The 14,055-nt window shown below is 40.8% G+C and overlaps 3 protein-coding genes and 1 pseudogene across 4 annotated transcripts; 1 reads left to right on the top strand and 3 right to left on the bottom strand.

Annotated features, from left to right (window-relative positions):
• LOC137090928 (NLR family CARD domain-containing protein 3-like) overlaps positions 1 to 14,055 on the top strand; it is a 39,770-nt pseudogene that overhangs the window by 17,611 nt on the left and 8,104 nt on the right.
• Positions 1,123 to 8,233, bottom strand: LOC137090931 (zona pellucida sperm-binding protein 3-like). Of its 2 annotated transcripts, XM_067454934.1 has the most exons (9): positions 7,681 to 8,233; positions 7,373 to 7,491; positions 7,196 to 7,299; positions 6,945 to 7,122; positions 6,714 to 6,831; positions 6,549 to 6,631; positions 6,414 to 6,478; positions 1,284 to 1,375; positions 1,123 to 1,213 (listed from the first exon to the last, which is right to left on the bottom strand). In XM_067454934.1, exons 1-9 carry the CDS (start codon positions 8,218 to 8,220, stop codon positions 1,172 to 1,174), a joined length of 1,341 nt encoding a protein of 446 aa, XP_067311035.1. In that variant the 5' UTR covers positions 8,221 to 8,233; the 3' UTR covers positions 1,123 to 1,171. The 2 variants fall into 2 exon arrangements, with proteins under 2 accessions (XP_067311035.1, XP_067311036.1); XM_067454935.1 differs by lacking the exons at positions 1,123 to 1,213; positions 1,284 to 1,375 and adding an exon at positions 6,173 to 6,314 and having other exon boundaries at positions 6,387 to 6,478.
• On the bottom strand, positions 1,611 to 3,146 carry LOC137090936 (zona pellucida sperm-binding protein 3-like). The gene is made up of 5 exons (XM_067454939.1): positions 2,577 to 3,146; positions 2,268 to 2,386; positions 2,091 to 2,194; positions 1,842 to 2,017; positions 1,611 to 1,728 (listed from the first exon to the last, which is right to left on the bottom strand). Exons 1-4 carry the CDS (start codon positions 3,123 to 3,125, stop codon positions 1,884 to 1,886), a joined length of 906 nt encoding a protein of 301 aa, XP_067311040.1. The 5' UTR covers positions 3,126 to 3,146; the 3' UTR covers positions 1,611 to 1,728; positions 1,842 to 1,883.
• LOC137090933 (zona pellucida sperm-binding protein 3-like) lies at positions 11,330 to 13,342 on the bottom strand. The gene is made up of 8 exons (XM_067454936.1): positions 12,789 to 13,342; positions 12,485 to 12,603; positions 12,308 to 12,411; positions 12,056 to 12,233; positions 11,825 to 11,942; positions 11,659 to 11,741; positions 11,497 to 11,588; positions 11,330 to 11,424 (listed from the first exon to the last, which is right to left on the bottom strand). Exons 1-8 carry the CDS (start codon positions 13,326 to 13,328, stop codon positions 11,354 to 11,356), a joined length of 1,305 nt encoding a protein of 434 aa, XP_067311037.1. The 5' UTR covers positions 13,329 to 13,342; the 3' UTR covers positions 11,330 to 11,353.

Below are 14,055 nucleotides of genomic sequence, written 5' to 3'. Positions count from 1 at the left end.
CTGAGTGTTTCACCCCCCCTTTAACTTTACTGTTATTTGCTGACATCAAACTTGGAGAGGAGAGAACACAAGTTTACCTGATTGCTGTTCCTGCAAATCTCTCGTGGTGTTTTTCCCTCTTTTTATGGCCAGAAAAATAATTCCACTTAATTTTACCATCAGTGTTGAACATTGACGCGCTTTGACACTAGGGGGAGGCAGGACCTTGAGTAAATTGCGGGGCCCTACACAGCTTGCATAGGGAGCTTATAGGGCTGTTCGGCTCTGAAACTGGGTCATTAACGTAGTAACAATGTGAAATTATTTTTGAATTTGGTACCTTACAGAAAATGTATTTGTTTAATGGTGATGAAACCCTACAATTCCCAGAATGTGTAACTGCCCAGTGAGGCCATTCCCAAAGCCACTGCTACTGGATTACTGTGACTGTCACGAAGTGAAACGCACTTCAAAACGGCGGTGGGGATTCCCCCAAGGGGAAGTACTAAGGGAAGTTTGTAAGTGTGTGTCTTAAAGTGGAGTGGAACACAGCATGAGTTGGAGAACAGACACTACAATTAAATACTGAACGTGTCTTTTCAACATAATGATCAAGTCACCATGTGAGTCTCACAGCACTAACGCTGCAGGAGCCAAATTACATTTAACATCATGAGCTGATGAGCTCTCGTGATGAGAACTGAGGTTAATCACAACCACACTCACGGCATTCTCAGTTTGGTGTGTTTTCAGTTCATGCCTTTAGAAGCTTAACTTTCATAGAAATTAGAATTTAAAACACTTACATTGCTCAGCATTGGGCCGTTTAAATGAATGCCTGTAGCTGCAAGCCGAACTGTGATGCTGTTGTCACACCAAATGTGAATTAAGCACCAAAATGTAATTTGATGCATGAGCATTTTGAATTTAGTCGCACGTCTGCAGCATTTGAATATATTCAGGGTTTCTACTGATACAGAGCCATATGCTAATTGCTGAAGTAACCCTTTAACTTCTGGAACCTATGGTTTTATGCTACATCTGACTTCCAAAGGTACAGAAGGACTGTCAGGGTCATTGGCAGAATGAGGCACTGTCCAAGTGCAAAGCAGTTAAACCAGACCCAAGGGAAAACAACTCAGATACAAGAATTGATGGCAGTTTTATTGAGGAACTTTCTTTTGCCCTTGAATCACCACAGGACCAAGTGTGGCCTTGCCTTCCCACTGAACACCTAGAGAGAGAGGAGCCAGGTTAGAGCACTTAAACCGCCAAAAGCAACCTTAAGAGCAAAAAATACTAACCTTTATAGGGAGAAGCAGCAATTCCACCATCAGGACCACATGTTGAGTCACAGCAACCACAAACTTGGTCATTTCCATCAGCAGCAAACCACCTGTAACAAGACAAAGACACCACCTTCAACATGAGCAAAGTCAGCTTTACAATAAGAAAGTGCAACGTACCCATTGGCAAATGAACAGGATTTGTGCTGAGCGTCACTGGGTGCAGAAGCAATAGTTGCCTTCACAACACATGTTATGTAGATCTGCAAGGGATGACAGACAAGTCAGAAAACCAAAGAAGATGGGAGAGAAGTTGAATTAACACATGATATGAGTAGTACATACAGAAGGACTGGAGCTCTCCTGGAACATGAATGCCTCCAGCTGGATCTGGACCTTGTCAACCTGGGACTGAGGCATGAAGCGGGAGCTGGAAGCTGTAGCCTTGGCATCCACAAAGCACCTGAAGACAAAGAGCAACTCAACTACAGAGAAAGGGAGCAACTTGACCCTAGCCATGACAATGGTTAAAAAGCAACCAAAACAGTCCTATAGCGTCAAGGGCCATGACCTTACCCATGATTCTCAATGAAGGAATATCTTGGAAGGGAGTTCACATCAGGCACTTGAGTGGCCACACAGCTGTCCACAAACACGCAGAGGCACATGATTGTACTGCTTCACAGATGCCTCAATGTTAATAATGCCACCCAGGAAATAGAGGGATGAAGGTCTCTGATAGGACCAATCGTCTACAGAGAAGAAAACAGTATAGGCACAGCCACAAGCACAATAATAAAGGATTTATTATAAACCTGTACCAACCCAACATGAGCTTCAGGGAGAACACCAAGGCTTCTTCACCAGCCTCCGTTGAGGCATAAGGGACCCATGTTGGCCTCAAGGCATCACTGCTTACATTCTGAAGCCTGTGGTACATGAAAGTACCCTTTAAATTGTCTCCCAGTTAAACTGCTTGTGCAACTCACAGGCACCACTTACCTTTGATAGTGGCATTGAACGCCAACAACTGCACCCTCGACCCGGGTAATCTGAGTACCCGCAAGAGCCTCAGGGGTGTAGGTAAGAGAGAAGGTGTAGACAAGCTCATCCTCATTCATCTGGAAGAGATTGAATCAGTGGGTTAAAGCAAGAGAGGTTTTAAACAGATGCCACATACCAAGATGGGCTTGTTGGTTTGAAGGCTTATTTAAAGTGCAAGTATAGAACAGTGAAAATACTAAATTCAACATTATCTTTTATCAACACTCTGCCACAAAAAATAACCCATTTAGATTTAGGAGTTCTTACCGTCTGCACGCTGTTGCAGTCCTGTAACTCATACTCAAAGATGAGCACCTTAGACTGAGAGTCCTGACCAACAACAGGACATCCGCCTAAAGACAGACCAGTTGGCTGGATCAAATGGCCATTGCTAAACAAGTCCTGCTGGACCTCTACAAGAACCCGATTCTCTCCGCATTGAACCGCTACGCTGCTGGGAGTCACGGGTTGCCTCAACTGGAAATTCACCGCCAACTCACTCTGCACCTCGGGAACAATGGGATACTTCCAATCCAAAGGCTTCACTGGACCCTGCAACAGCTGCTTCTCCTGAAGGCCAAAAGGGTCCTGTGCAAGGCCTCTGGAGGAAGAACCCAAAGGACTCTGAAACTGAGAAGAAAATTGCAAAGGATTCCGGAGCCCTGGAGGAGAAAGGGCAGGACTTCTGGAAGCTGGATCTGATTTTGGCCTCATGCTTCTTGGACTTTGACTGTATCTCAAACTTCCCCATGCATCATGCAGATCAAATGCAACAATCACAACCACCACTAAGACACCTTTCAAAAACACCATCATAGCAAACGTTGACACAAATGCCACAACACACACCAGTGCTTGGCTTTGCCATTTTGTACAACACTGAATTAAGGTGGCTCCTCCCCTTTTAGTTTAATTGATTACCTTTGATTCTCCTCTGGACCTGTAGAGTTTATCCATCTCTGGGACCCACAGCTCTGCGTTTTGTATGTCTGCGTTTACACTGGCACAAAAAAATCTGATTTTTTTACTCACATCTAAGCCAGATCAAAATTTGTTGCATGCATATAAACGCAAAAAAATAATTTTATTGCATCCATTCTGACCACTCCCAGATGTGGTTATAAATCAAGTGCATATCCGATATCTGGACATCTGACCAACGTCTAAATATGAATATCTGATTCCCATTGGCAGTCCAAGCCAACACATTTGGCCACAAATATAGCTTTTTATGTCATATTATGAAGCAGATGTGCCTTTATGAGCTCACATTAAAATTACTGCTATTATCCGGTCTATCCGTTGTCAGATTGAGCTGCAAACATCCATGAGAGATTTTAACTTATCCAAACAGGAAAATAATCATGGCCACCCGACATGAATTTTCCGGCAAGGAGCTAAAAACAGAAATATAAAGTCCGACACTTTCTCATTCCTATAGGGACGCTTGTGCTGTTTGAATACTTTATCAAAGATGGAGTGAAATAAATGCAATATTTGTCAAATACACAGATGTTTCAAAGACATCATAGTTATTAGGGGTGAGTCAAAAAATCAATTATGCCGATTTATCGCGATATTTCCAGGCACGAGACGTTATCGATACTCTAGCACCAAGTATCAATATATTTTTTGTATAGGCTACATAGGCCTACCCTGTGTTCAGTCGCTTCCGTGTTTATCTAAGCGCTGTATATACACTAGTGTCTGTGAATATTAAACTGCAAAATACTATTTAATAATTACTGAACTCTTGCATGTTCTGCGTCTCTGAACGACGGGCACTGATCTGTTATTATCTATTGCACTGATGCACACACACACACACACACACACACACACACACACACACACACGCACACACACACACACACACACACACACACGCACACACACAAGCGCGAGCTCAAGCATGTGACACTCGCTCGCAGTCTTATTAGCCTTAAAAGCTTAGTCTGCCGTGTCACTATATTAGGACACGAATGCATAAACCGTCACTTAATTAGATTTTACCATTTCATTTGAGAAAACTATCATATCATGAACACAGACACTCGAAGGTCTTCACGGCAACCCGTCAAAATTAAAGTGCGGTTTAAATTAGAAATATATTAGGCTACTTTTGTACAGTAGGTTTAGCCATGTCTCTATAAAATAATAATATGTACTACTAATAATAATTATGCCTAGATTGTTGCTTTTACTTGTTTTTTATAAGCAATGTCTACTTTTAAACAGCATACAGCCTTTAATTTAAATGTTTATGTTGTGGAAATTGCAGTAAATTACAAGAGACAAGTTCTCACGTTGAACACATATGTAAGTGTGTCATTTATTTTATGAAGAAGAAAAATCTAAAACAAAATGGTGCAGCCAAGTCCCACGTCAACACCATGATCAACGCGCATTTAGAACATTTAAAGGGGCCGCGATCCGTGAACAGTTATGAAGAAACACACTAAGAATAAAGTGCTGCATTTATAATCAACAGTGTATAAAACTACGTTTAACAACAAAGGGGAATTATGTTTGTCACATTTACTACATTGTATTACTTAATTATAATTATAATCATCATAAAGAATAAACTCATTGAATGCAATTATAATTAACTTTTAAATAGTTTTTTAAAAAAGTACTGTAAAAAAAAGTATAGTATTGGTACCAACTACTGGAATTTTGTGACATCCCTAATTACTACTAGTATTAAATTACTACCACTAGTAATATAAATTGGAGATGTTCCTGATATGATCATTCATAGTAGTAGTAATAGAGATTTTTCCTTTTTTTACTATAAATCAGTCACAAATCTGTTCTCTCTAGCAAATAAGCATTTGTCAAGCGTATGGCTGTTTGGTAGCTGTATAATATTGTACATTGTCACCATTTTAAAAAAAATAGATAAACTGTTAATAAATGAAAAACTAATCTTTGGCACATTTTATTTACAGAATGATAGTGATATGTCATGGATGATTGTCTTGAAATATATCGTCTGTCACAGAATCACTTGTAAAATATCGTGATGGTATCGTATCATGAGTTATCCTGTGATTCCCACCCCTAATAGTTATGTAATACTTGATGTACTGCTTAATACTGCATGTTTGTACAATGGACCTTTTTCACTGACTGATGATGCATTTTAATGCATCAATATCAAATCCTGCAACTGTTGTTTTAATCGTATGTACATTTATAACACTAATAGTTTGCATTAGGTTACTTCTGCATCAAATTACCAAAAAAAAAGAAGTACTGCTGTGAGGGTGTTTCTAATACAACATCTATGGGATTGATGGTAAAAACAGCTCTTTTCACTGCAGTTATCAAGCTCACTATTTTCCCCCTCTTTTTGAAAGTTGAGAAACGGTTGTTGCATTTCTATTTTGCTATTTGAGCAAATGGTGACAATATTTAATGTACTCCTTCATTCACCACTAAACGTTAACTCAACTATGATGACTTCCACTCTGAGAAACCCAGAAATGTGAAAATGGTCTATGAAGCTCAAAATAAACTACACTATCAAGGAAGTGAGGTCTTTAGTCAATGAGTATTCAGTTGATAAAGGACAATTAACTATTTTTATTTAGTTGCAACATTATAGAGTACGAGATTTGTGAACAGTAGTGGAGCTAAAGGGACCAAATGAGTGCTTGTCATGCTGTAAATCCAGCCAATCATGAAACTGCAGTGTCAAGCAGCCGCTCTGGAGAAGCTGCCCAGAAAGCACCAGTCGGCTGCTTGAGCCACTTCAGTACGATCTTATGTCAGACAATTTCTAACCATAATGCACTGCTAAAGTCAGCCACTGATCAGTCTGTGCGTTGCTGCATAAAGTTGAACAAGCCTTTTAAAAGCATAGAAATATAATAGGGAGAACAAAGAAATATAACAAGTCAGATACAAGCAAGAAGTAATGTCAGCTTTATTGAGGAGCTTTCTTTTGCCCTTGAACTAACACAGGACCAAGTGTAGCCTTGCCTTCCCACTGAACACCTAGAGAGAGAGAAGAGCCAGGTTAGAGCACTTAAACCGCCAAAAGCAACCTTAAGAGCAAAAGTTACTAACCTCTATAGGGAGAAGCAGCAATTCCACCATCAGGACCACATGTTGAGTCACAGCAACCACAAACTTGGTCATTTCCATCAGCAGCAAACCACCTGTAACAAGACAAAGACACCACCTTCAACATGAGCAAAGTCAGCTTTACAATAAGAAAGTGCAACGTACCCATTGGCAAATGAACAGGATTTGTGCTGAGCGTCACTGGGTGCAGAAGCAATAGTTGCCTTCACAACACATGTTATGTAGATCTGCAAGGGATGACAGACAAGTCAGAAAACCAAAGAAGATGGGAGAGAAGTTGAATTAACTCATGATATGCGTAGTACATACAGAAGGACTGGAGCTCTCCTGGAACATGAATGCCTCCAGCTGGATCTGGACCTTGTCAACCTGGGACCAAGGCATGAAGCGGGAGCTGGAAGCTGTAGCCTTGCTATCCACAAAGCACCTGAAGACAAAGAGCAACTCAACTACAGAGAAAGTGAGCAACTAGACCCTAGCCATGACAATGGTTAAAAAGCAACCAAAACGGTCCTATAGCGTCAAGGGCCATGACCTTACCCATGATTCTCAATGAAGGAATATCTCGGAAGGGAGTTCACATCAGGCACTTGAGTGGCCACACAGCTGTCCACAAACACACGCAGAGGCACATGATTGTACTGCTTCACAGATGCCTCAATGTTAATAACGCCACCCAGGAAATAGAGGGATGAAGGTCTCTGATAGGACCAATCGTCTACAGAGAAGAAAACAGTATAGGCACAGCCACAAGCACAATAATAAAGGATTTATTATAAACCTGTACCAACCCAACATGAGCTTCAGGGAGAACACCAAGGCCTCTTCACCAGCCTCCGTTGAGGCATAAGGGACCCATGTTGGCCTCAAGGCATCACTGCTTACATTCTGAAGCCTGTGGTACATGAAAGTACCCTTTAAATTGTCTCCCAGTTAAACTGCTTGTGCAACTCACAGGCACCACTTACCTTTGATAGTGGCATTGAACGCCAACAACTGCACCCTCGACCCGGGTAATCGGAGTACCTGCAAGAGCCTCAGGGGTGTAGGTAAGAGAGAAGGTGTAGACAAGCTCATCCTCATTCATCTGGAAGAGATTGAATCAGTGGGTAAAGCAAGAGAGTTTTTAAACAGATGCCACATACCAAGATGGGCTTGTTGGTTTGAAGGCTTATTTAAACTGCAAGTTTAGAACAGTGAAAATACTAAATTACACATTAACTTTTATCAACACTCTGCCACAAAAAATAACCCATTTAGATTTAGGAGTTCTTACCATCTGCACGCTGTTGCAGTCCTGTAACTCATACTCAAAGATGAGCACCTTAGACTGAGAGTCCTGACCAACAACAGGACATCCGCCTAAAGACAGACCAGTTGGCTGGATCAAATGGCCATTGCTAAACAAGTCCTGCTGGACCTCTACAAGAACCCGGTTCTCTCCGCATTGAACCGCTACGCTGCTGGGAGTCACGGGTTGCCTCAACTGGAAATTCACCGCCAACTCACTCTGCACCTCGGGAACAATGGGATACTTCCAATCCAAAGGCTTCACTGGACCCTGCAACAGCTGCTTCTCCTGAAGGCCAAAAGGGTCCTGTGCAAGGCCTCTGGAGGCAGAACCCAAAGGACTCTGAGCAACTTTCAAAGGGTTCCAGAGCCCTGGAGGAGAAAGGGCAGGACTTCTGGAAGCTGGATCTGATTTTGGCCCCATGCTTCTTGGACTTTGACTGTACCTCAAACTTCCCCATGCATCATGCAGATCAAATGCAACAATCACAACCACCAGTAAGACACCTTTCAGAAACTCCATCATAGCAAACTTTGACACAAATGCCACAACACACAACAGTGCTTGGCTTTGCCATTTTGTACTGCATTGAATGAAGGTGTCTCCTCCCCTTTTAGTTTAATTGATTACCTTTGATTCTCCTCTGGACCTGTAGAGTTTATCCATCTCTGGGACCCACAGCTCTGCATTTTGTTTTTCTGCGTTTACACTGGCAGAAAAAAATCTGATTTTTTTTACTCACATCTAACCCAGATCAAAATTTGTTGCATGCATATAAACGCAAAAAGGATTTTTTTTTTTGCATCCATTCTGAGCCACTCCCAGATGTGGTTATAAATCAAATACATATCCGATATCTGGACATCTGACCAATGTCTAAATATGAATATCTGATTCCCATTGGCAGTCCAAGCCACCACAAGGCCAGAGTAACACATTTGGCCACAAAGATAGCTTTTTATGTCGTATTATTATGAAGCAGATGTGCCAGTATGAGCTCACATTAAAATTACTGCTATTATCCAGTCTATCCGTTGTCAGATTGAGCTGCAAACATCCATGACAGATTTTAACTTATCCAAACAGGAAAATAATCATGGCCACCCGACATTAATTTTCCGGCAAGGAGCTAAAAACAGAAATATAAAGTCCGACACTTTCTCATTCCTATAGGGACGCTTGTGCTGTTTGAATACTTTATCAAAGATGGAGTGAAATAAATGCAATATTTGTCAAATACACAGATGTTTCAAAGACATCATAGTTATTAGGGGTGACACAAAAAATCAATATGCCGATTTATCGTGATATTTCCAGCAACAAGACGTCATCAATACTCTAGCACCAAGTATCAATATATTTTTTGTATAGGCTACATAGGCCTGCCCACAGCTGCGTTCAGTCGCTTCCGTGTTTATCTAAGCGCTGTATATACACTAGTGTCTGTGAATATTAAACTGCAAAATACTATTTAATAATTACTGAACTTGCATATTCTGCGCCTCTGAATGACGGGCACTGATCTGTTATTATCTATTGCGCTGATGCACACACACACACACACACACACACACACACACACACACACGCACACACACACACAAGGGCGAGCTCAAGCATGTGACACTCGCTCGCAGTCTTATTAGCCTTAAAAGCTTAGTCTGCCGTGTCACTATATGAGGACACGAATGCATAAACCGTCACTTAATTAGATTTTACCATTTCATTTGAGAAAACTATCATATCATGAACACAGACACTCGAAGGTCTTCACGGCAACCCGTCAAATTTAAAGTGCGGTTTAACGTGAAGAAATTAGAAATATATTAGGCTACTTTTGTACAGTAGGTTTAGCCATGTCTCTATGTAATAATAATATGTACTACTAATAATAATTATGCCTAGATTGTTGCTTTTACTTGTTTTTTATAAGCAATGTCTACTTTTAAACAGCATACAGCCTTAAATTTAAATGTTTATGTTGTGGAAATTGCAGTAAATTACAAGAGACAAGTTCTCACGTTGAGCACACATGTACGTGTGTCGTTTATTTTATGAAGAAAAAAAATCTAAAACAAAATGGTGCAGCCAAGTCCCACGTCAACACCATGATCAACGCGCATTTAGAACATTTAAAGGGGCCACGATCCGTGAACAGTTATGAAGAAACACACTAAGAATAAAGTGCTGCATTTATAATCAACAGTGTATAAAACTACGTTTAACAACAAAGGGGAATTATGTTTGTCACATTTACTACATTGTATTATTTAATTATAATTATAATCATCATAAAGAATAAACTCATTGAATGCAATTATAATTAACTTTTAAATAGTTTTTTAAAAAAGTACTGTAAAAAAAAGTATAGTATTGGTACCAACTACTGGAATTTTGTGACATCCCTAATTACTACTAGTATTAAATTACTACCACTAGTAATATAAATTGGAGATGTTGCTGATATGATCATTCATAGTAGTAGTAGAGATTTTTCCTTTTTTTACTATAAATCAGTCACAAATCTGTTCTCTCTAGCAAATAAGCATTTGTCAAGCGTATGGCTGTTTGGTAGCTGTATAATATTGTACATTGTCACCATTTAAAAAAAAAATAGATAAACTGTTAATAAATGAAAAACTAATCTTTGGCACATTTTATTTACAGAATGATAGTGATATATCATGGATGATTGTCTTGAAATATATCATCTGTCACAGAGTCGCTTGTAAAATATCGTGATGGTATCGTATCATGAGTTATCCTGTGATTCCCACCCCTAATAGTTATGTAATACTTGATGTACTGCTTAATACTGCATGTTTGTACAATGGACCTTTTTCACTGACCGATGATGCATTTTAATGCATCAATATCAAATCCTGCAGCTGTTGTTTTAATCGTATGTACATTTATAACACTAATAGTTTGCATTGTTACTTCTGCATCAAATTACCAAAAAAAAAAGAAGTACTGCTGTGAGGGTGTTTCTAATACAACATCTATGGGATTGATGGTAAAAACAGCTCTTTTCACTGCAGTTATCAAGCTCACTATTGTCCCCCTCTTTTTGAAAGTTGAGAAACGGTTGTTGCATTTCTATTTTGCTATTTGAGCAAATGGTGACAAAATTTAATGTACTCCTTCATTCACCACTAAACGTTAACTCAACTATGATGATTTCCACTCTGAAAAACCCAGAAATGTGAAAGGGGTCTATGAAGCTCAAAATAAACTACACTATCAAGGAAGTGAGGTCTTTAGTCAATGAGTATTCAGTTGATAAAGGACAATTAACCAGTTTTATTTAGTTGCAACATTATAGAGTAAGAGATTTGTGAACAGTAGGGGAGCTAAAGGGACCAAATGAGTGCTTGTCATGCTGTAAATCCAGCCAATCATGAAACTGCAGTGTCAAGCAGCCGCTCTGGAGAAGCTGCGCAGAAAGCACCAGTCGGCTGCTCGAGCCACTTCAGCACTTTGGAATTGGCATGAGCTCATGTCAGACAATTTCTAACCATAATGCACTGCTAAAGTCAGCCACTGATCACTGTGCGTTGCTGCATAAAGTTGAACAAGCCTTTTGAGAGCACAGAAATATAATAGGGAGAACAAAGAAATATAACAAGTCAGATACAAGCAAGAAGTGATGTCAGCTTTATTGAGGAGCTTTCTTTTGCCCTTGAACTAACACAGGACCAAGTGTAGCCTTGCCTTCCCACTGAACACCTAGAAAGAGAGAAGAGCCAGGTTAGAGCACTTAAACAGTCAAAAGCAACCTTAAGAGCAAAAGTTACTAACCTCTATAGGGAGAAGCAGCAATTCCACCATCAGGACCACATGTTGAGTCACAGCAACCACAAACTTGGTCATTTCCATCAGCAGCAAACCACCTGCAACAAGACAAAGACACCACCTTCAACATGAGCAAAGTCAGCTTTAAAATAAGAAAGTGCAACGTACCCATTGGCAAATGAACAGGATTTGTGCTGAGCGTCACTGGGTGCAGAAGCAATAGTTGCCTTCACAACACATGTTATGTAGATCTGCAAGGGATGACAGACAAGTCAGAAAACCAAAGCAGATGGGAAGAGAAGTCGAATTAACTCATGATATGCATTGTACATACAGAAGGACTGGAGCTCTCCTGGAACATGAACGCCTTCAGCTGGATCTGGACCTTGTCAACCTGGGACCGAGGCATGAAGCGGGAGCTGGAAGCTGTAGCCTTGGCATCCACAAAGCACCTGAAGACAAAGAGCAACTCAACTATAGAGAAAGTGAGCAACTAGACCCTAGCCATGACAATGGTTAAAAAGCAACCAAAACAGCCCTATAGCATCAAGGGCCATGACCTTACCCATAATTCTCAATGAAGGAATATCTCGGAAGGGAGTTCACATCAGGCACTTGAGTGGCCACACAGCTGTCCACAAACACACGCAGAGGCACATGATTGTACTGCTTCACAGATGCCTCAATGTTAATAACGCCACCCAGGAAATAGAGGGATGAAGGTCTCTGATAGGACCAATCGTCTACAGAGAAGAAAACAGTATAGGCACAGCCACAAGCACAATAATAAAGGATTTATTATAAAACCTGTACCAACCCAACATGAGCTTCAGGGAGAACACCAAGGCTTCTTCACCAACCTCCGTTGAGGCATAAGGGACCCATGTTGGCCTCAAGGCGTCACTGCTTACATTCTGAAGCCTGTGGTACATGAAAGTACCCATTAAATTGTCTCCCAGTTAAACTGCTTGTGCAACTCACAGGCACCACTTACCTTTGATAGTGGCATTGAACGCCAACAACTGCACCCTCGACCCGGGTAATCGGAGTACCTGCAAGTGCCTCAGGGGTGTAGGTAAGAGAGAAGGTGTAGACAAGCTCATCCTCATTCATCTGGAAGAGATTGAATCAGTGGGTAAAGCAAGAAGGTTTTTAAACAGATGCCACATACCAAAATGGGCTTGTTGGTTTGAAGGGTTATATAAAGTGCAAGCTTAGAACAGTGAAAATACTAAATTCAACATTAACTTTTATCAACACTGCCACAAAAAAATAACCCATTTAGATTTAGTTCTTACCATCTGCACGCTGTTGCAGTCCTGTAACTCATACTCAAAGATGAGCACCTTAGACTGAGAGTCCTGACCAACAACAGGACATCCACCTAAAGACAGACCAGTTGGCTGGATCAAATGGCCATTGGTAAACAAGTCCTGCTGGACCTCTACAAGAACCCGGTTCTCTCCACATTGAACCGCTACGCTGCTGGGAGTCACGGGTTGCCTCAACTGGAAGTTCACCGCCAACTCACTCTGCACCTCGGGAACAATGGGATACTTCCAATCCAAAGGCTTCACTGGACCCTGCAACAGCTGCTTCTCCTGAAGGCCAAAAGGCTCATGTGCAAGGCCTCTGGAGGCAGAACCCAAAGGACTCTGAGCAACTTTCAAAGGGTTCCAGAGCCCTGGAGGAGAAAGGGCAGGACTTCTGGAAGCTGGATCTGATTTTGGCCCCATGCTTCTTGGACTTTGACTGTACCTCAAACTTCCCCATGCATTAGGCAGCTCAAATGCAACAATCACAACCACCACTAAGACACCTTTCAAAAATGCCATCATAGCAAACGTTGACACAAATGCCACAACACACACCAGTGCTTGGCTTTGCCATTTTATACAGCACTGAATTAAGGTGGCTCCTCCCCTTTTAGTTTAATTGATTACCTTTGATTCTCCTCTGGACCTGTAGAGTTTATCCATCTCTGGGACCCACAGCTCTGCGTTTTGTATGCCTGCGTTTACACTGGCACAAAAAAAAAAAAGATTTTTTTACTCACATCTAACCCAGATCAAAATTTGTTGCATGCATATAAACGCAAAAAAATAATTTTATTGCATCCATTCTGAGCCACTCCCAGATGTGGTTTTAAATCAGATACATATCCGATATCTGGACATCTGACCAACGTCTAAATATGAATATCTGATTCCCATTCGCAGTCCAAGCCACCACAAGGCCAGAGTAACACATTTGGCCACAAAGATAGCTTTTTATGTTGTATTATGAAGCAGATGTGCCAGTATGAGCTCACATTAAAATTACTGCTATTATCCGGTCTATCTGTTGAACACATATGTAAGTGTGTCATTTATTTTATGAAGAAGAAAAATCTAAAACAAAATGGTGCAGCCAAGTCCCACGTCAACACCATGATCAACACGCATTCAGAACATTTAAAGAGACCGCGATCCGTGAACAGTTATGAAGAAACACGCTAAGAATAAAGTGCTGCATTTATAACCAACAGTGTATAAAACTACGTTTAACAACAAAGGGGAATTATGT

This window comes from Pseudorasbora parva, chromosome 10 (genome assembly GCF_024679245.1).
Source record: "Pseudorasbora parva isolate DD20220531a chromosome 10, ASM2467924v1, whole genome shotgun sequence".
Lineage (NCBI taxonomy): Eukaryota > Metazoa > Chordata > Actinopteri > Cypriniformes > Gobionidae > Pseudorasbora > Pseudorasbora parva.
This window is presented reverse-complemented; position numbering and strand designations above follow the sequence as displayed.

Bases quoted from the DNA above. Each gene is read 5' to 3' on its own strand.
- LOC137090931 (XM_067454934.1), bottom strand. From the start codon at position 8,220: ATGATGGAGTTTCTGAAAGGTGTCTTACTGGTGGTTGTGATTGTTGCA. The intron at 7,492-7,680 runs GTAAGAACTCCT...AATCTCTTCCAG, and splicing joins ACTGCAACAGCGTGCAGATG to ATGAATGAGGATGAGCTTGT. The intron at 6,479-6,548 runs GTACGTTGCACT...GTCTTGTTACAG, and splicing joins TCCTGTTCATTTGCCAATGG to GTGGTTTGCTGCTGATGGAA.
- LOC137090936 (XM_067454939.1), bottom strand. From the start codon at position 3,125: ATGATGGTGTTTTTGAAAGGTGTCTTAGTGGTGGTTGTGATTGTTGCA. The intron at 2,387-2,576 runs GTAAGAACTCCT...AATCTCTTCCAG, and splicing joins ACTGCAACAGCGTGCAGACG to ATGAATGAGGATGAGCTTGT. The intron at 2,018-2,090 runs GTTGGTACAGGT...TCTTCTCTGTAG, and splicing joins CTCCCTGAAGCTCATGTTGG to ACGATTGGTCCTATCAGAGA.
- LOC137090933 (XM_067454936.1), bottom strand. From the start codon at position 13,328: ATGATGGCATTTTTGAAAGGTGTCTTAGTGGTGGTTGTGATTGTTGCA. The intron at 12,604-12,788 runs GTAAGAACTAAA...AATCTCTTCCAG, and splicing joins ACTGCAACAGCGTGCAGATG to ATGAATGAGGATGAGCTTGT. The intron at 11,425-11,496 runs GTTAGTAACTTT...CTCTCTTTCTAG, and splicing joins TGCTGCTTCTCCCTATAGAG to GTGTTCAGTGGGAAGGCAAG.